Source organism: Melopsittacus undulatus, chromosome 10 (genome assembly GCF_012275295.1).
Source record: "Melopsittacus undulatus isolate bMelUnd1 chromosome 10, bMelUnd1.mat.Z, whole genome shotgun sequence".
Classification (NCBI taxonomy): domain Eukaryota; kingdom Metazoa; phylum Chordata; class Aves; order Psittaciformes; family Psittaculidae; genus Melopsittacus; species Melopsittacus undulatus.
In genome coordinates this window covers 33,274,134-33,294,583 of record NC_047536.1, presented here as the reverse complement: position 1 = coordinate 33,294,583, position 20,450 = coordinate 33,274,134, and the positions used below count along the sequence as shown (strand labels likewise).

General features: G+C 49.0%; 1 protein-coding gene across 2 annotated transcripts in view; it reads left to right on the top strand.

Annotated features, from left to right (window-relative positions):
- Nucleotides 1–19,346, top strand: part of LOC101870831 (peroxidasin homolog) — a 43,035-nt gene extending 23,689 nt beyond the window's left edge. For both annotated transcript variants that reach the window (XM_034067106.1, XM_005146797.4), the window contains 17 exons: nt 319–491; nt 2,076–2,193; nt 3,738–3,907; nt 4,372–4,644; nt 4,788–4,904; nt 6,387–6,545; nt 6,715–6,827; nt 8,056–8,212; nt 9,738–9,846; nt 10,567–10,724; nt 11,699–13,202; nt 13,662–13,796; nt 14,452–14,660; nt 15,507–15,621; nt 15,964–16,057; nt 16,391–16,508; nt 17,794–19,346. In XM_034067106.1, coding sequence (XP_033922997.1) covers nt 319–491; nt 2,076–2,193; nt 3,738–3,907; nt 4,372–4,644; nt 4,788–4,904; nt 6,387–6,545; nt 6,715–6,827; nt 8,056–8,212; nt 9,738–9,846; nt 10,567–10,724; nt 11,699–13,202; nt 13,662–13,796; nt 14,452–14,660; nt 15,507–15,621; nt 15,964–16,057; nt 16,391–16,486 — 3,700 coding nt within the window. In that variant the 3' untranslated portion in view covers nt 16,487–16,508; nt 17,794–19,346. The remainder of the gene's footprint in view (nt 1–318; nt 492–2,075; nt 2,194–3,737; nt 3,908–4,371; nt 4,645–4,787; nt 4,905–6,386; nt 6,546–6,714; nt 6,828–8,055; nt 8,213–9,737; nt 9,847–10,566; nt 10,725–11,698; nt 13,203–13,661; nt 13,797–14,451; nt 14,661–15,506; nt 15,622–15,963; nt 16,058–16,390; nt 16,509–17,793) is intronic.
- The last annotated feature ends 1,104 nt before the right edge of the window (nt 19,347–20,450 follow it).

Here is a 20,450-nt window from a genome sequence, read left to right as displayed (position 1 = left end):
CTGTTCTCATAGAAGTTAGTTATGGTTTAAATCTCCATCCTGAGGGGAAACCCAACATTTAGTGTGTCTCTGCCTCAAATTAAGCCAAAAATGCATAACCAGAATGATTTGCATTTGAAAATGATGGGTAACGTTGGTGCTTAATGCAATCCTTCCGACTGGGTTAAACATTGTGGGAATGAAATATCTCAAAGTATCATCCAGGATATAACCAACTACAGGGAAAACCATCCAAATCCTCCATTCTGGAGGCCTGTTCCCTCCTGTGTGCTGGAGGATGAAGCTATGAAACAAAACCCTATTCCCTTGGTCCTACAGGCGGCTGGACTCCAACGCCTTGCTCTGTGACTGTGACCTGATGTGGCTGGCCGAGCTGCTGAAGGGCTATGCAGAGCAGGGCAGCAGCATCCAGACTGCAGCTACGTGCGAGGCACCCCGTGAGCTGCACGGCCGCTCCATCATCACCCTCACTGCCCAGGAGTTCAACTGCGGTGAGTGAAGGCAAAGCTTCCATGGAGCTGGGGTTTGGTCTGGGGATGGCTTCTTCCACCCCTTTTTCCCTGTGCTGGCATCCTGCTTTTGCCTTCTTTTTATAGCTGGAATAGGAAAGTCACACAGGATAACACTGAGAAAGCAGCTCGGTTTTAGCTTGCTTCTTGATTTCTGGGGGTAGAATAGGGCCAGTAAAGGACTTGCTGTTGTCTGTGGCTAAACCAGCAACCAGAGAAATGTCTCTAACAGAATGAACAGAAGGGCAATGCTGGGAGAACTGCAATGGCTGGAAGCACAACTGAACAGCTAAGCAAATGTATTGTAGATAGGTAGCTGGATGCTTTGTGTGATCGTGGGGGTGCATTGAGTTTGCTAAGCTGTTGTCCTGTCAATTTAGATAATTGCCAATGGAAAGATGCCCATTTGAAATGAAAGGGTTTGTTCTGAAGAATTCCAAAGAAAAAGACAGAACTCTGATGTTCAAGCACAAGCGTCAGTGCAGGATGGCACAAGCATTGTTCACTGATGCTTCACTGCTGGTAGAGTCAGGCTGAGATGTTCCCACTCACCCTATTAGCATCCCTCCTGGATGTGCCAGTCCAGCTGTGTGCTTGGCCGTGCTATGAGCCAGATGTATGAGATCAGCTCTCCCTTGAATTCAGCTTTTCTCCTATGATTTTGTTATTTCTTCTTTAAATCTTGACCATTTCACAGCTTAATTTGGGGCACAGCCATGCAAACAGTTGGACTGGCACAAATGGATCTGTGGCCTCAAGGGAGAGGGGAATAAGAAGGGTTTAGAGAACACAGCTGGGGACACATGGAGTGGGTACAAGTGGATGTGCTGTCCATGAGCTGTCCCAATATACACCCAGTGCCACGGTACAGCTGTTAATGTAAATTTGTTCTGCTTTAGGCCTGGGTGCACAGTGGGATGTATGTGTGTCAAATCAGCCAGAGCACCTGGTGGGAAGATTTTGCTGGCATTAGGCATTTTACACTGGTATTGTGCCAGCTGGGAAAGACAAATGATGCATAATTCAGTGTAATGGTGCAGGCAGCTGATAGCTGAGTCAGTCTGAAGCCTGCTGCCATCGAGTTAACCCACTGCTTTTTAGCAGATGTGGAGCAGATCTGCCCTGGATCAGTGTTTTGTACCATGGGGCTGTGGTGGGTTTGGTCCCACACTGGTGCTGCTACTGGGGATAAGTTAATCTCATGAATAACCCAGCTGGTTTTCCTGGTGATCAGACAGGTTATTAGATGAGTAAGTATTGTGTTGCATCAAGATCAAGTGCTCCAGTCAGTGCACATAAACTCCTTCATGTTCTACCACATCCCTTAAAGGTTTAACTTGGTTAGTGCTGGAGAACATCTCCAAGTGGAGCATACAGTTAAAGGCTTGGCTTAGTAGGGACCATAAAGAATAAAGCCCTGGGGTGGCTCTGAGCAGATGCTGCTGTTCCAAGGGCTGTGTTGATACCTGCTTGCTCAGGGGGCTGCAGGATGGGTGTTGTGTCTATGGGGCTGGAGGTGATTTTGTGCTGCTCTGGACTGGGTTGTGTTAAAACGGTGTTTTACAGAGAGGCCTCGAATAACCTCAGAGCCCCACGATGTCGACGTCCTCTTGGGAAACACAGTTTATTTCACCTGCAGGGCAGAAGGCAACCCAAAGCCTGCGATTATTTGGCTGCACAACAAGTAAGTCACACACAGGGAGCCCTGGGGTAGCAAATGGTTTCAAGCACCGAGTTCTTCAGTGACTGGTTGTAATTACAAAAGCTGTTTCACGCAACATTAAAGAGGAAAAGAGAAATGGATGTTCCATGGCTTGTATTTACCTTCCTTTTAACAGCATTCTCTGCTGACCATGTAATCCAAGTGGTGTTTTAGCTGCATTTGAAATATTTCTTCTGCATTTGTGATGGATTCCAAGAGCTTGCAGCATTCCCATAAACATGCTCTGCAGGCTGAAAGGTCTTTTGATCAGGAGAAGAAATTAGGATTCCACATTGCTCTGAGCTACCATGCCATTCCCTAACTCCTAAAATGCTCTGCTCTCTACGTTTGTCTCACTAAAGGACTAACATGCTGGGAGAACGGCTTTCATTTCAAAAGGAAAAATCACTGCACTCCACTGAAGGATGCTGCAAAGCCGTGTATTGATTATCACCCTATGCAGCAACAGGGAAACCCAACTGGCTGTGCTAAATGGCAAGAGTATTCGCTGAGCAATTGACTACTCCGTGCTCGGGCACTTGCCCACTGTGGAAGCAAAGTCATGCTGCTGCTTTACAAGCTCCTTGGTTGTGGGAGCTTGGACAGGGCTCAGTTGTTAATAACCGTGATCAATGTTTGCTTCTTCAACTAACTCCCCACCAGGCAGGGCTTCAGCACAGAGCAAAAGTTTATGGCTGAGTTAAGTCCCTGTGGAAGGAAGGTTTTGTTAGGGAAATGCTGGCAGGCTCCCAAAGACAGCATTGGAAGAGGGGTAATGATAATAAATGTTCCGCAAGCGAGATATGACGAGGGTAAGGAGGCATCAGGGGAATTGAATAAATGCCCAGCAAGCATATTAGTTTGCATAGTGGATTCAGCCTTTGTCCTATGGGGAAAGAGGTCTCTTCTCCCTTTTCAATCATGTGCAGCCATCCAAGATTCCTTCACAACGGGACAAATGGGAGGCAGCAGTGGGACCTTGTGCTGTGGGCTGGGATCCAGGAGTTGCAGGTCATTGTAGAAAGAAGGAAGATGTTTCACAGCTTTCGGGTTGGGTTGGTGCCCAAGATGTGTTGGGGTCCCATGGTTGACTTAGAGCTTTTTGCCCCCCTGAGGCCTTTAGAGCTCATTCAAGTAGAAATGGCTGCACACAATAATATTAACTCATTATTATGTTTGCACTTAGGCAATAACGAGAACAAGCTTTCTGGGCCGAGATGCCCTGACAATAGCAACACTGCTCTTGCATGGGAACACTCTGCTCTCCTGATGGGCTGTAAATGTCATGTGTAATCAGTGGTGAGAGAAAAAGTAGCTCACCCAGGGAGTAAGTCAGAGCTGGAGCTGCAGTTCAGTGCTGTAAATGAGAGCTCTTGCTGTAAATCCCATGATTTCTCAGAATAGCTCCAAGGAACAGCAGCTTACTGCAACGCATGCAGGGCCCCTCAACTCCCTCAGCAGCTCAGGGGGAGACCCAAAAGAGTCTTTGCTCCTTCCAGATTTTGCCTTTTCTGGCTCTTTTTCAGTAACGAGATTGACATGAAAGATGACAACCGCCTGAACCTGTTACAAGATGGTACCTTGATGATCCAGAATACCAAGGAGTCAGACAAAGGCGTCTACCAGTGCATGGCCAAGAACGTGGCTGGGGAGGTCAAGACACAAGAAGTCGTGCTGCGCTACTTTGGCACGCCATGTAATTGAGCCTTGTGTAACCCTTGAAGGTCCAGCTCGGGTTGGGAGCTAAGTCGGAGTCAGTCCCAGTTTTGTATGTGCCAAGACATTGTGGTGTGCTGGGGAAGAGCAGCATAGTGTGGTCTGAGCTTTAGGGTACCTGCATGGAAGTGGGGAGCTGAGATTTAGAGACTGAAGGTGCTTTGGGGCTGGGGAGGGAGTGTGGGATGAATTCTGAAGCCCAGAGGTATCAAGGGAGAATGGGACACAGAGTGGGGATGTTCCAGCACTCTTAGTGCCCGGGAGGGAGGACATGGTAGGAAGAAGTAGCACTTCTTGACCTGGGGACCTGCTCACAGCAAGGATGCAGAGGGCAGGGAAGAGCTGGATGACTTCTCACTGTGTTGCATGAGGAGTCCAAGCAACTTCTGCCCATAATGATCATCAGCAGAGCTCCTGGTTTCTGAAGCTCCCGTTTCCTTCCAGCCAAGCCCACCTTTGTGATCCAGCCACAGAACACTGAAGTGCTGATCGGGGAAAGCGTCACCTTGGAGTGTGGGGTCTCCGGGCACCCAAACCCTCGCATCAGCTGGACCCTGGGCACGGGCTCTCCTTTACCGCAGGATTCTCGCTTTGCCATCACCAGCTCTGGAGGCCTCTTCATTCAGAACGTCACCTTCTCGGACCAGGGGCAGTACCACTGCAATGCCACCAACACCGAGGGATCCATCCAGGCCACAGCAAGGATCATAGTGCAAGGTGAGGTTCCCAAACTGGCGTTTCTGGGTTGGGGCAGGGGGTGTATCTAAACCCTGTGACTGGTTCTGCTCCCATGAACTGAGAATTAACCCAACCTTGCTGCCTGGGATTTTCCTGCTTTCAATCACTGCTTTCCCCTCCAGATTCTCCCAGGTTTCTCCTCGTTCCCAGTGATCAGACAGTAACTGAGGGACAAAGTGTGGATTTCCCCTGCTCTGCTGAGGGTCACCCTCCACCTGTGATAGCCTGGACGAGGGCAGGTACTGCTCATTTGACTCATGCTTGCTTTCTCTCCTGAGCCATCATCCATGGTGAGAACAGTGGAGCTGATGGCCCAGGGTGATGACTTGCAGTGGTGGCACAGGACAGATGGTGATCAGCACAGACCTAATCAGCTAGGAGGTGTGCAGTGGATCACCAAGGATGATGTTAAACACTGAGGTCTTTGACAAACTAAATCATCATGTCAGAAGGAAGGAATATGCTGGTTTTCATCAGCATGAAACCTATGGAAAACCTCAAACTTCCTCCTTTGAAGAGACTCCAGGTCAGTGGGTATCCCCATGTACCAGCTCTCCATCACTGCACTGACTTGCTCCTCTTGGGGAGCACTGTTCACTGCTGACATCCCTCTGAGGTTTCTTTTAGCTCTGGATGATCCACTTGGGGCCAGCAGGTAGTGGTGAACTCCTGAAGTCTCAGATGATTGTCAGCACTGGCTCCGCTGAGCTGATCCCATCCAGCACTTTCTGGGACAGAAGCCAGCAGTGCTTGGCCCAGAGGCCCTCCAACTTTTCCTTATGCTTCACAAGCCATAATTAATGGTTTCTACTGTGGAGAATTCATGGCTATTGTATTCCAGCTTCCACAGCAATAGCCCTGATGTGCAGTTAAGAAAGACCAACTGGGATTCTCCTCCACCAGCATGTTCTCCATCTCCTTTAACCTTATTTCCTCTATTGCCCAGAAGGTATCTCTTAGAGATGTGGGAAGCACAGTGTCAAGAAGGAAAGTCAATAACTGCTTTGTAACCAGGTTTGCTAGGCCACTCAGTGATTCAAGGTCAACCAGGCTTTACACTGCTTCCACAGGGGGCATGCTAAGAACAAGGCAAGAGGAGGACAAGGGATGGAGCATTGCTCATCTCCAAGCCACTTTTGACAGTGTGGGGAGGATTCAGATTCCTTTGGGCATTTGGGGTGAATAAATAAAGCCCTTATTTGGAGGAAAATGGAATATTAAAACCAGTAAAGTCACTAAACTGGGAAGGTCTAATCATTTTGTTTGGGTTTGGTAAAACATTTCAATTTTCAACTTTTTCTCCTTAAATAGAGAAAATATCAGAAGAACATAGTTTCCAAACCAAAGCAAATCAAAATAACGAATTAAAAAAGAAGACAATGCTCAATGTTTCTGTTTATTTGATTAAAGCACTTGTTTGGATAATGGACCACAGATTTGCTATCCATCTGGGGTCATTAAGTATGCAGTTTGCACTGAGGAAAGGCTTAGGAGGAAAGGAAAAGGGTACCAGCTTCTTTCCAGTTGCTTAGGCAAGACAACAGTCATGATCTTAGGTGCAGGAAAAGCAGCATCTGTCCTGTGCCTCACTTAGCAAGATGCAGATGGAGTCTTCAGGGTGATTGATGGCATGCTGGGAAGGGAATGAGTTTTTAAGCTATCACACAGATACCTCCAGTGATGGGAATAGGAACTCATGGACAATGTGCTTGTCTGACCAGGTGGGCCACTACCGAGTGACCGGAGGCACAGCATCCTCTCCACTGGTACCCTGCGGGTGATGAGGGTAGCTCTGCATGACCAAGGCCAGTATGAATGCCATGCCATCAGTGCCATCGGTGTGAGGACCCTCCCAGTACAGCTGTCAGTGACCCCCCGAGGTAAGCCATGAGAGAAGAAGGGCTGAATGTGTGTCATTCATGGAATGCTATAGGAAAACAACACTACGTGACAGGGAATTGCCCTGTGTCCTGTGGGATGGGGTTTTGCTTTTGCCTGGTGCAGATGTTTTAGCCATGAGAGACCTGGTGTTTTTCCCCATGTTCACAGTGATACCTGTGTTCCTCCATCCCCCCCAAGATGTGATGGCAGAGACAGGCCAGGATGTGTCCATTGCCTGTGCTGCTCAAGGAGATCCACGTCCCACCATAACCTGGGTGAAGGTAAGAGATGGTACCATGTACTCCACAGCCACTGGGAAGCGTGATGGCTCCTGAATGGGGGATTAAACACCTCTCCCAGCTCAACTAGTTAGATCAGTTCGTGCAATACACATGGAATAAATTGTGTTTGAAGATTTAAGGACCAACATTTCCACTGATTTGGGGTTTTTAATGGTCTAAAAGAATGTTGCTTTTTCTCAGGCTCAAAGCCTTGCAACAACGCACATTCCTATTTTCTCTTGGTTTTCCTTCCAAATGAGTAACTTGAAGCCAGTGACCTTCTAGGATGCTGGAAACGCTTGATTGACTATTCCTGGAAAAACCTGAAAATGGACTTTTTTTTCTTTTCTGGGTATTTTGTCCTTATTTCCAGGATTCCCACTGGTGGGACTGGATTGATGCTGGTTGGCTCCAGCTTTGATGGGGCAAAGCCACAAGTCCTCAGAGTCATGCTGCCACCTGGCTGCTCTTTTCAGGAGCTCATTAGATGAAGCTCTCCAGCCTTCTTCCAGCTGTGCTGTAGTGTAACTTGTGACCTTCACTGGGACCTGCCTTTGAGTGCAGTCAGGCAGAGAATAGATAAGAGGGGAAATGCTTGAACCTCAGTTATCCTGGGAGGTGACCTTGTAGCTTGCTCTGGGCTCCAGCCAGCAGTGGGAGCAGAGGAAAAGAGCCTGGGGGAGCAGCAGAGGATGCATTAGACTGGGGGAGGCAGCAGAAAGAGGTTAAGAAACAGGAGAATAAACCCAGTAAAACCTGAAGCTACTTCTGCTACCAGCCAGACTGAGAGGTAGGGATTGAGCTTGCTACTGCTCTCAGTACTTTGACCAGTGATGCTGTCCAGGGCCAGCAAAAGCTGGTATCTGCAGTTCAGGGCCAGCATAAATCCAGCAGTTTCAGGTTATCCCCAAACTGAAGATATTTAGTCTTATTTATGTGACAGCAGCAGGGCATAGCACTTGCTCCAGTCAGCCCATCTGGAGAAGTGCAGAGAAATGGGGTGCCTGGAGCTGGACCAAGGCGAAGGAGCTGAATAAGGGACCTCAACACAGCAGGTCCTGGCAGGAGCAGATGTCCTTGGATGGCTTTCTGGCTTCTCTGCAAGAGCAATGCTAACATCTGGTGGCCGCGTTAGTTCATCGCATCCATCTGTGGTTTGTGGAACAGGCTGAAGGATGGGAAGCTTCCCAAGGCCTGACACGTTTTCTGTCTTTTTGTGGTGCAACAGGAAGGCATCCAGATCACAGAGAGTGGCAAGTTCCACATAAGCCAAGATGGGACCCTTTCCATTCAAGATCTCGGCGTGGCTGACCAGGGCAGATACGAGTGCATAGCAAGAAACCCCTTTGGCTTCACCTCCAGCGCTATGCAGCTCACCATCACTGGTAGGGTATCTCCTGTGGTCCTCTTCAGTCTTCTCCTGCTCTTGTATAAGGAGGGGCTCTGCTGTATTAACACAAAATTCCAGACTGGTTTGGGATGGAAGGGACCTTAAAGCTCATCCAGCTCCAACCCCTGCCCCTTCCACTGGAGCAGCTGCTCCAAGCCCCTGGGTCCAACCTGGCCTTGAACAGTGCTAGGGATGGGGCAGCCACAGCTTCTCTGGGCACCCTCAGCACCCTCACAGGGAAGAGCTTGTGCCTAAGAGCTCAGCTCAGTCTCCCCTCTCTGGCAGGTTCAAGCCATTCCCCTTGTCCTGTCCCTACATCCCTTGTCCCAAGCCCCTCTCCAGGTTTCCTGCAGCCCCTTTAGGCACTGGAGCTGCTCTCAGGTCTCCCCTTAAGGAGCATTCTCCAGGCTGCCCCAGCCCAGGTCCCTCAGCCTGGCTCCAGAGCAGAGCTGCTTGGAGCATCTTCACTTTGAACAAGTAGCTCTATTATTCCTTTAGCTTCTTTGCAGGCAGGTCCCTCACAGACGTGATGGGGCCGCTCAGCTGTAAAGCCCATGCACATCCCAGCTTCTCCTCGCTGCTGTTTCCCCCTGCAGAGCCAAAGGTGTTGGCTTAAACCACCTCCTGCAAGCTGAGCTCTTGGTGTGAGTGTAGTTATTGCCTCTGTTGGGAGGGAGGAACTGATTAAAATGTGCCAACACGCTCTCAAGGCATCATCTGACCATAACCTTGCACATCAGGGGAGGCAGGAGGAGAACAACATTGTCGCTGCAAATACAGGCTTTGGATGTTTGCTCGCTCCTTGGGGAATGGGAAATAAGCCTCTCGTTTTCCAGCTACTGCTCTGTGCATTAGGGAGGCTGTAATGAATAAAGAAGAGCAGCTAGTCAAGCCAGAGGTCAAGAGTGGGAATTGTGCTACTTAGAGGGTAAGGAAGAACTGACAAGGAAAAAAGATGCAAGGTGAAAAATATAAGTTAAAAGGCTAATCCTCAAGCACGCAGGGATATCCAGCATGGATATGGAGTAGTTTATAAGGTTAATTCAGTATCACTTTCTATCCAGGGATTGCATGCAAGGAGCTGAGACTAATCTGAAATGTCTTTGTTGGTTGAAATTACTCCTCAGATAATTTCAGTGATTTATTCATGGCTGGGACCTCATTTTCCAGCTGGCTCTTGCATACACTGGGAGCCAAATGGGAACCGGTTTGTTCTGCTGTGACAGAGGCCCTGGCTTATAAAATGCAGTGATTTTTAAGTTGTGTATTTACTTCTGAAGATATTCAGACAGCAGCTTGCTTTTCTGATTGAAAGTGATGTTTCTGATGTGTTGACACTGAACTTGAGCTGGATTGTTCCACAAATGGAAAATTAATATATAAGCAATGCCTTCAACTGAATTTCATCACTTTTAGAAGTAAATACATTCTTTTGGGTTAACCCACTGTGATTTTCCTATTTTCCCACTTTAACCAAAGTATATTTAGGGTGTTTTGTTCTTGCTTTCTGCTTTGGAAAGCCACGGATGTGGGTCGGAGCGGCGACACGTTTGTAGCCACATCAATACGAGAAGCCATCAGCAGCGTGGACCACGCCATCAATTCAACACGCACGGAGCTCTTTAGCAAGTAAGTGTGTGAAGTGCCATGGTCTGAGACTTGAAACAGAAAAGAGATCAAAAAGGCTTTCCAAAACCTTATTTTGCCATTGACAACCCACAAATGAAAGCGACAGTATTGTTTCAAGTGTTGGAGATGGAAACCGCACCGTGTGGTTGTAAGGATGTGACAGAGCTTCATACAGGCATTTGGGATTCTGATAGACAAATATCACCCTTTATATCACTTATATCTGCAACATAGGTTTTGTCAGCTGGACAGGGCATAGAAAACGATCAGTATTGTTATTTTATAAATGCCACTGACTTTGTGTAGGGAGAACAGAGGTAATGATATAATAATTCCAACTGTTTCCTCAATGAAATATGACTTCTCAAGTGAATGGTAACTCCCTCCTCTTTCACCCCAATGCCTGTTCTTATTGAAAAGATAGATAGTTTGTATTAAGCCCAAAACCCCAGGGTTTCAGCTGTTGAAAAGTGAATTACTGTAGCAGAAATAAAACAGAGATGCTGAGGAAATTAAATACATGTATTTTCCTGGGGAAAAAATAGCCTTTCTTTAATCATCTCTAATACTCAGTGAAGCCACATCGATCTTGTGCAGTAGTTGTGGGGTCAAACAGCAGACCAGGCTTAGAGCCTGACTCCTGCTGCCTGTAGAGACCCATTGCTCGGAGCAGTCCATTTGTTTTCATGTTCCTGCTTCATTTCTAACTCCTTAAAACAGGCGCCCCAAGACACCCAATGACTTGCTGGCTCTGTTCCGTTACCCCCGGGACCCCTACACCATTGAAACAGCCAGGGCAGGTGAGATCTTCGAAAGGACCTTGCAGCTGATTCAGGAACATGTGCAACAAGGGCTGATCGTGGATATGAACGTCACAGGTAGGAGAGGTTTCATTTCCCATCTTAACTTTGTGCATAGGGTGCAATTACAACACCTTCCACTAAACCAGGTTGCTCCAAGCAACCTTGATCCAAACATCCTTGATGTTTCCTGCCTTCTAAGTGGCAACTTCTGCAGTATTTGGGTGCTGTAGAAGAGGAGGGGGGTTATCATTCCTCTGTCTCTCTTCCACTCAGCTACAAACTCAGATGGGTTCCAGCCGCTCAGGTTCCTCTTATCAAGGCAGAAGAGCAGCCAACAAAGCAATGCAGCACCACAGATACTTAGTGAGGTCCAAGCATCCATCAGTTAGACTCTAAATCTCCCTAGTTGGCCCTTCCTTTCCCTACAACAGGCTTTGCCCTATGCTGCATGTTTCTACCCCTACGTGTGAATCAGCATGCAGCAGGCATTTGTGTTTGGGGCCCATGAGTCTTCTTTTCCTGCCTGGATGGATTCCAGGGTGTGAGGAGTCTCTCTGCAGGCTGCAAGTCTCGTCTGGGCTGGTTGGACCGCCAGCCTCTCCTCCTCATTGCACTGTCAGCATCCACACAGTGCAGCATTATTCAGCGCCCTGGCAGTCACCCACAGCTTCCCTGCTGCTCGGCACGTAGGGTTTGGATGCTTGATGGTGCTTGGGGTTGTAGTAACACCCATATAACCCGTGTGAAATAAACCTAGGATGGGGACCAAGACCACCTCCATGGTTTGGTCTATAGGTCACAGCATTTCTGATTCCTGCCTCTGTGCAGTTCAGTGTAAACTCTTTCACCTTCTTTTCTTCTTTGTGGGGCTGATGTGATCCTATGCTTCGCTTGCATTACACTGCATCACCATGTCAGAGACCTGGCCTACCTGTGCCCACCTTGACAACCCAGCTGTGTGTTTTGCACAGAGCTCTTAAATGGGATGGGAGGAACTTGATGGCTACAGCACCCACCGCCTGACCTGGTGCTTTCCTTTCCCTTCACAGGCTATCGGTACAATGACTTGGTGTCCCCTCACTACCTGAACATGATCGCCAACCTGTCGGGCTGCTCTGCCCACCGCCGCACACCGAACTGCTCGGATATCTGCTTCCACAAGAAGTACAGGACCCACGATGGCTCTTGCAACAACCTCCAGCACCCAATGTGGGGTGCATCCCTCACAGCCTTCCAAAGGCTCCTCAAACCTGCCTACCAGAATGGATTTAACCTCCCGAGGGGTTTTTCCTTGGCAGAAGATGCCAGGGACCTTCCCCTTCCTCTACCTCGCCTTGTCTCCACCACCATGATCGGGACTGAGACCATCACCCCCGATGATCAGTTCACGCACATGCTCATGCAGTGGGGCCAGTTTCTGGACCATGACATGGACCAGACGGTGGCAGCCATTAGCATGTCCCGCTTCTCAGATGGAGCACCCTGCAGCGAGGTGTGCACCAATGACCCACCTTGCTTCTCCGTCATGGTCCCTGCCAATGACCCCCGTGTGAGGAATGGGCGCTGCATGTTCTTTGTCCGCTCGAGCCCTGTATGTGGCAGTGGGATGACCTCCCTACTGATGAACTCTGTCTATGCCAGAGAGCAGATCAACCACTTGACGTCTTACATTGATGCTTCCAATGTTTATGGCAGCACAGAGCAGGAATCGCGGGAGCTGCGGGATCTGAGCAACCAAAACGGGATGCTGAAGCAAGGGCAAGTTGTGCCCAGCTCGGGGAAGCATCTCCTTCCCTTTGCTGTGGGGCCACCCACTGAATGCATGAGAGATGAGAACGAGAGCCCCGTGCCGTGCTTCCTGGCAGGAGACCACCGTGCCAATGAGCAGCTGGGTCTCACAGCCATGCACACGCTGTGGTTCAGGGAGCACAACCGCATCGCCAAGGAGCTGTCGGCCCTCAATCCCCACTGGGATGGGGACCTCCTGTATCACGAGGCACGGAAGATTGTGGGTGCCCAGATGCAGCATATCACCTATGCCCAGTGGCTCCCCAAGGTCCTTGGGGAAGCTGGGATGAAGATGCTGGGTGAGTACAAAGGCTACGACCCCAATGTCAATGCAGGGATTCTCAACGCCTTTGCCACCGCTGCCTTTCGCTTCGGGCACACCTTGATCAACCCCATCCTGTACCGGCTGAATGAAACCTTCCAGCCCATCCGCCAAGGCCACATCCCCCTGCACAAGGCCTTCTTCTCCCCTTTCAGGATCACGCAGGAGGGTGGGATTGACCCTCTCCTCCGCGGGCTCTTTGGGGTTCCTGGGAAGATGCGGGTACCCTCTGAACTCCTCAACATGGAGCTGACGGAGAAACTCTTCTCTATGGCACATTCTGTCTCATTGGACTTGGCTGCTATCAACATCCAGAGAGGGCGAGACCATGGTATCCCACCTTACAATGACTTCAGGGTCTTCTGCAACCTCTCATCTGCACACGAGTTTGAGGACCTCAGGAATGAGATAAAGAACCTGGAGATCAGAGAAAAGCTCAGGAGGTATTGTACTGGACTTGGAATCATCAGAATCCCTGGAGATCAGGCAGTGAAAGGTTTCTGCTCCTGCCTGGACACTCATCAAATAACCTCCCCAGATATTGCTACCCACAGATGCTCAGATAGGGTAATAGCTGTGGTGTAAGAACAGGATAAGACAAATGAGGTCTCTCCAAGTGATCAGTCTGGTTCTGAGTGGAATGTCATCAGGAGCTGCTGAGGTGTAGTTTGGGAGCAGATTGAGCCTTGGAGCTATTTTCCAGAGAGACTAAACTGCATGCTATCTGCACTGGCTGCCTCTTTCCAAAGCAGGCCTTTATCCCATTGTCTTTTAGATAAGACCTTATAAATACTGTCCAGATAAGCTCTTTGCATACAAGTTCCTGTGACGGGATCAGTTTTATATTAACTCCACTCCTTGATAGCCTTTTAACTTTTCATTTAATACCTGTTCCCCTATAGTTTATATGGAACTACCAAAAACATTGACCTGTTTCCAGCACTGATGGTGGAGGATCTTGTCCCTGGTACCAGAGTTGGTCCAACGCTCATGTGCCTGTTAACGACACAGTTCAGAAGGCTGAGGGATGGAGACAGGTATCGTCATTGGAGTCATCCCAAAGTCTTTGGTATTCCCACTGGGGGGGATTCTCTCCTTACTGGGGGGATCAGAGCATGTAGTTTTGTATTATCTTTTGTCTGATGATATGAGGAACATTCCTCTGTCCAATGCATTTCCAAAGGGACTTGCCACTGTTTCTGTCAATGTGTCCTTTCCTGATGTCGTGATTCTCGTTTCACCACATGACACTGGGCACCATTGAAGATGTGCCAAATACCTTCTGAAAGTGCCAGAAAATGTCCTCAGGAGCCTCTTTCTAATTCCTATTTGCTGCTTGTGTGAATGAGACATGGCTTTGCCTGTGTGAATGAGACACTTCTTTGCCTGGTGATGCCCTTAGGGCAGGAGCATTGTTCACCCAGGTCGCAGCCTGCTACAGCAGAGCTGAGCTGTCTGAGCCTTGGGATTCCCCTGCAAGGGGCTGTACCTGCAGGCTATGGCACCCTATAGCTCCAGCCAGCAGCTCATGGGGGTTCCTGGGTTCAGGAAAGGGCAGTCTGGGGTTTCAAAAGCTCCTTTTGAGGTGTGTGGTGCTGCCAACAGATGTAGGGGAACTCTTCCCCCTCTCCCAGCCTCACTCCCCATCCTGTTCTCCTATTCTGAGTCATGCTGTGATTACACCCACTGCAGGTTCTGGTATGAGAATCCTGGAGTCTTCACGCCAGCGCAGCTGACTCAGATCAGACAGACATCCCTTGCTCGTGTCATCTGTGACAACAGTGACCACATCCAACAGCTCCAGAGGGATGTCTTCCGGGTGGCATCGTACCTGCAGGGCATGGTCAGCTGTGAAGAGATTCCTACAGTGGACCTCCGCTTGTGGCAGGACTGTTGTGAGGGTGAGGAATGAGGCTGCTCTAGCACTGACTGATGTGAGGATGGCCCTGGGTGGCATTTGGCACCTGCCATCAGGAGCTGGTTTCATGCTACAGCATGAGAACTGTGTCAGGAAATGGATGAAAAGAGCACAATAGAGTAGAAGAGAGTACAATAGAGTAGAAGAGAGCACAATAGAAGAGAGCACAATAGACTAGAAGAGTCCAGAACAGACTAGAATAGACCACAATAGAAAGACCACAATAGAAAGGTCTAGAACAGACTAGAAGAGAGCACAATATAATAGACAGGAATATTTCAGTAGGAAGGAGCCTATTGTAATAATCTAGTCCAACTGCCTGACCAGTTCAGGGCTCACCAAGAGTTAAAGCAAATTAAAGGCTTTCTCCAAGTGCCTCTTACATGCAGAAAGGGCATCGACCAGGAAGCCTGTTAGCTTCATTGAATCTGGTTGAAGGTCCACCTTAATGATGAGCTTCTGTCTCTGGCAGCAGCCAAGAGCCCATGCCTAAAGGAGAGACTGAAACAGGACATAGGCATGGTGATCTCCATCATGTATTGCTTTCCAGGTTCACTTGGGAGTGTGTAAAACCCTTCCGTTAATGCATAGTTTCTGCCACGGTCCCTTTGTGTTGTGTCTGTGTGGGTGCAGGCATCCGGCTGAGACATGGGATTCCATGCATGATGCATGCCCTGTTACACACCTTTGCTGTCTCCTCGCCTCTGGCATGAAAGATGTGTCAAGGGTGGATGGTGAAGGAGGGCAGCGCTGCCTTGTGCTGCCTGCAATCCATACTGCTGTGCTTCAAACATAAGTGCTTACTGCAGGTTTTCCCTTCCTCCCCAAGACTGCCGGACACGGGGGCAATTCAGGGCTCTTTCTCAGCGCTTCCGAAGCAAGAGGTCTCCTGGCTTTAGCTACCCAGAGGAGAACCCTGCCAAGCAGAAGTCTGCCTTGCCCAGGTACGGTATCACCGCTCCTCTTACCTTTGTTTTATGAAGCAGAAGAATAGTGTTAGTAACTCAGTACCTTTGGACCTTTGAAATCATCATTCTGCAGAGGTCTGGGATCATGGATGCTGCAGTCGGTAGATGCTGAGCTCAAAGTCCTCCTATACCTCGTGCAGAGCCCAACTCTGCTGTTTAAATACTGGGGCTGAGTGGCTGTTTGGTTGGCGTCTGTTGGCAGTTGGGCCCTTCAATTGCTGCTTACTTGGAGGCTGATGCTGGAGAAGGCAGAATGATTCTCTCCTCCAGGAAGCTGATGTTAGCATAATCCCTTTCACTTTTTATCCCTGACCTCAGAAATGAGGCACCTTCTCCAGGCCCTTCCTCCAGAGGGAATCTCGAGTCCCTTGTGGCTGAACTGGAGAAGACAGTCGCTTCCCTACGGAAACAGGTAAAACTGTTCCCCAATGTCTGTCTTCAATGGAGTCTCCCCCAGGAGCAGGGTTTATCTTTATGCTGTGGGCAGCCTCTGTGACTTCTATGTCCTCCAAAGAGCAGCCATGCAATCAAAGGGAACTAATGGCAAGTAGAGAAGAGGTGGAGTAGGGAGAGAAGAGATGAAGCTGAGCTCTACAAGCTTTATAACCATAGAGTTAAATGCAAGTTTGAGCCTCAGTGAGGGTAGCTTGAGCCAGTGCTTTCTCCTTGTGTATGGGACAGTTAAATATAATCTATGCAATGTGCAAAACTCCTCTTAGAGCTGCTTCTTCCTCATTCCTATCAGGTGAATGCACTGGAGAGCCAGCTGAGGTGGCACCATGGGAACACCAGCACACATGGATGGGGGAAGAAGACTGGAGATAAATGGAGAAGAAGATGACCATGTTGACTGTTTGTATGAGGTCAGTGTGTTTGTTGTGGGCTGGGGTCAATGTAGTGCCTCTGAGAGGGCAGTGGGGCACCTCCATAGCCTTCACATGAGGAAGAGACTGTTGCAGGAAGGAATGGAGCAACCTGGTGATGAATGGGACAAGATGTAATAGGCTCAAATGCATCAGGTTAGACACTCGTTTCTAGCAGTAATGATTAGTGACTCACTGGAATGGGTTGTCTGGGGACGTGGTGGCGTTATCCATTCCTGGAAGTCTTTCAAGAACTGGTTTGGCAAAGATGGGGAAAGACTTAAGTATAGGATGGATTGGGTGGACTGGGCGAGGTCTCTCAGGCCTGTTCTCCTGGGACTCTGGGTTGGTTTCTTCTAACACCACTTAATATCCCAAACCCCAAATCCAGCAGCCTCCAAAGGACCTTTGTGGGGAGGGAGGTATCAGAGAGCTCAGTGATGGAGCTGATGGACTGGTTCCTCCTCAGGGTAATAAGGACATCTGGGCAGATGGAGCAATCCTTCATTTGCTTACATGCTGGCAGAGATTTCCCCCTCAACATCCAAGTCATTGTGCACCTCTCTTGTGAAGGCACCATGTGTTGGCTCAGCTTGAGCCAAGGGAGCAAGGCTGTTTAAAGCCCCTGTCAGCACCTTGCTGCTCAGCAGTGCCATGGCACTACCAGACCTCTGGCCCTTGGTGTTTAGGGGCACACAGAGCACAGACTGAGCTCCCTTTGCCCGCTTCCCATGGAGATGAAGCCTTTAAAGAGAGGATGAACAACTCGCTGGCACCTGCCAGTCTGGAGGAGGTGTGTGATGGTTTTCATGTGTTGAAATGATTACTCCAGGGATGGGAACAGAGAAGTGTTGTTCTGCCAGGCATTCTGTCCTAGAGGGAGCACCCTCTGGAAGTTAGATTACAGGATAGGGCAAGCAAAGGCTGGTGTATGCTGATAATCTCAACAGAAGGCAGGATGGGAAGCCTGTGGGCTGGCCACAGTGATTTCCAGTCTGGTGTGGTCTGTTGTTGGTCCTTATAGATTTTCCAGTCAAACAGAAATTCAACATAAATTGCAGTGTAACACATGAACTGGCTTTTCCTTGCCATCATTTCATATCCTTGCCATCGTTTCAGGTCCATGAAGAGCACTCCAGGGCTTACAGGGTCTCTGAAAAGCATCTCTAATGGTTTAAAGGGCTGTGGCTATGGTTGCTTCCATGCCCAAAACCTGACAGGCACTGTGCAAAGAGCTCACTCTTGCTGCCTCCCATAGAGATTATCCTTTCTTGTGCCATTTCAGGTGCCCTGTGACCTGCACTCCTGCTCTCCACCACCTGATCCAATGCACTCCTACAGGGCTCAGAAGCAGCATTGTGAGACCCAACGATGCTCTGCCTCCTCTCACACCCCCTGTACCACTCCCTGTCCCAGGACAACCGTACTCCTGCCTGTATTGAACCCTCTGCACTGACTGCCTGGAAGCCCCTCACTCCTTGGACCTCCCCCTTTGGATGAGCTCTGCCCTATTTGATGGTGATTTGATGCCACTTTCTTCTACAGTTCCCAGGAAATGGAGATCAACTGAAGCTGCTTTAGCGCTGTTCTGCTCTCCCCGTCCCACACAACGCTGTCATTAACCACCACTCCTTGTTTGAAGTGTCCCATGGGCACCCAACTGAAACAATTCATTAAGAGGCAAAACCTTTCTCTGTGGTGCCAGGAAGCGTCTGGAGAAGCCTAGAGAAAAACCAATAGAATGAAATAAAGATGAAAGCCAAAGCAAATCCACAGCCATCTCCTTGTGCCAATGGAAAGAGCAAGAGGAACCTCAGGGTCATGGCAAGCACCATTTGAGCAGTCCCTGCCAGAAGCAGTGAGGTGAACCCAAGGTCTGGGAAGCTCCTGGGTGTTTGAGTGCTCCAGGATGGCATGGAAGAACAAGCAGACCACAGACACCCACTATAAGCCATGGCAATCATACCTGTTGGGTGATGAGTGACACATCCTCAGTTATATGACCCTGCAAGTGACCTGCCGTTAAACACCTAAAAACATTCTCCTTGGCATGACCCACATTGTCCAACTTTCTGCCCCATTCGGGATTTATGGTGTATTTATGGTGTTTTTTCCCTCCCCAAAAAGGCTCTTTGCTGGAAGATGTATTCTGAGTATAAATGTAACAGGACCTGGAACAGAGCCTCCAATAATTCCATGTAATGGGCATTCTCATTAGTAGAGGGGAGCTGCTGGTTTCTGTCAGTGCAGGAGAACACGATGTGCAGTGTGTGACACACAGATGAATGCAAAGTGCTGTTTGTGTTTATCACTCCCAGGAGCTAAGCCAGGACTATGTCACCAGCTCCTCTGAACACGTCCTCTGGTTCTGTTGCTCTTTGAAGGTGCTTTTTAGTGGTGCTAAAACTAAAGGCCCTGTGTATCCACCAGAGCCCTATGGGCAGGGTGGGTTTAATACATCCTCATAAGCTGCTCACAGGGACTATACTTGATCCATCAGATATCTGTGCCATCCTTATCCTGCATCCTCCTACCTACCTTCCCACACTGCAAGGACCAGAAACTGTTATGAACATGCTTTTTCTTTTCTCCTGTTTTATTTTTAGGTGTTTTATAGTACCAAAGGGCTACAAAGCAGCGGGGATGCTCCTGGAACTGAATAGGAAATAAAAAGGAATAGAAAATAAAGAAGGTTGTGATTTATCAGCTATTTCCTGGTGTGGGGCTCTGAGCTCTGTGTGTATCCTATGCAGACGCAGGCTTGCAGTGATGAGCGTGTGTTATGCATGTCTGGGAAGTTCAGCTCAGAGGCAGTATTTAGTCCTCAGGGATGTTTGTCATTTTGAAGTACTCTTTCATTTAGGTGCAAATCAAGATCTGAAGCTTTGCGTGTTCTCAATCAGCTGCACTTGTCTATCTCTTGTACCACTAGAGAACCTGGTAAAGGTCAATAAAGGTAAATCAGGCTCCAATCTCCTCCTGCAAACCAGAAGTTTACCAAGTCCTCATTCAAAGCAGTAAGGCTTAAATGTTCGGTGCTTGATCTGATCAGATAATCTCTAAATGCAAACCAAGCAGCCCTGCTTGGCTTTCCTCATGATGGAGCATGGGGTGAAGAGCAGGCCTGTTGGAAGCGCTGCACAAGGACAGCTGCTGGGATGTCCCTTCCCCATGTATGGAGACAGGCTGAAAAAGTTGGGGCTGTTCAGCTTGGAGAAGAGAAGGCTGCATGGAGACCTCATAGGAGCCTTCCAGTATCTGAAGGGGGGCTATAGGGATGCTGGGGAGGGACTCTTCATTAGGGACTGTAGTGATAGGACAAGGGGTAACGGGTTCAAACTGAAACAGGGGAAGTTTAGATTGGATATAAGGAAGAAATTCTTTACTGTGAGGGTACTGAGGCACTGGAATGGGTTGCCCAGGGAAGCTGTGAATGCTCCATCCCTGGCAGTGTTCAAGGCCAGGTTGGACAGAGCCTTGGGTGCTGTGGTTTAGTGTCAGGTGTCCCTGCCCATGGCAGGGGGGGTGGAACTGGATGATCTTAAGGTCCTTTCCAACCCTAACTATTCTATGATTCTATGTGTTGTAAAACCCTTCTGTTCTCCATCCTCTGCTCCCTTCCCCATGCTGATGTGGGAAAAATACCCAGAGAAATTGCAGGACATTCCCCACCGGGTGGGGGAAGACCTTGGTAGAGTTATCCTATGGATAATTCAGGTGTGGTTTGGTAAGTAAGGAGTGGGTGTTTTATTGGAGATTCCCTTTATCCCTAGTTCCCATCTGTGCAGCAATGTGTGGGGCATGCTCATGGAGAGCTGTGTGCTCCTGCCCTCTGCCTGGGAGAGAGGAAAGAAATAGCTGATCCCAAACCACCTATTGAAATCCAGCTTTTGCAGGTTGTTTGGGCATCATGGGGCACATCAAGCTGCTGACCTAGGGATG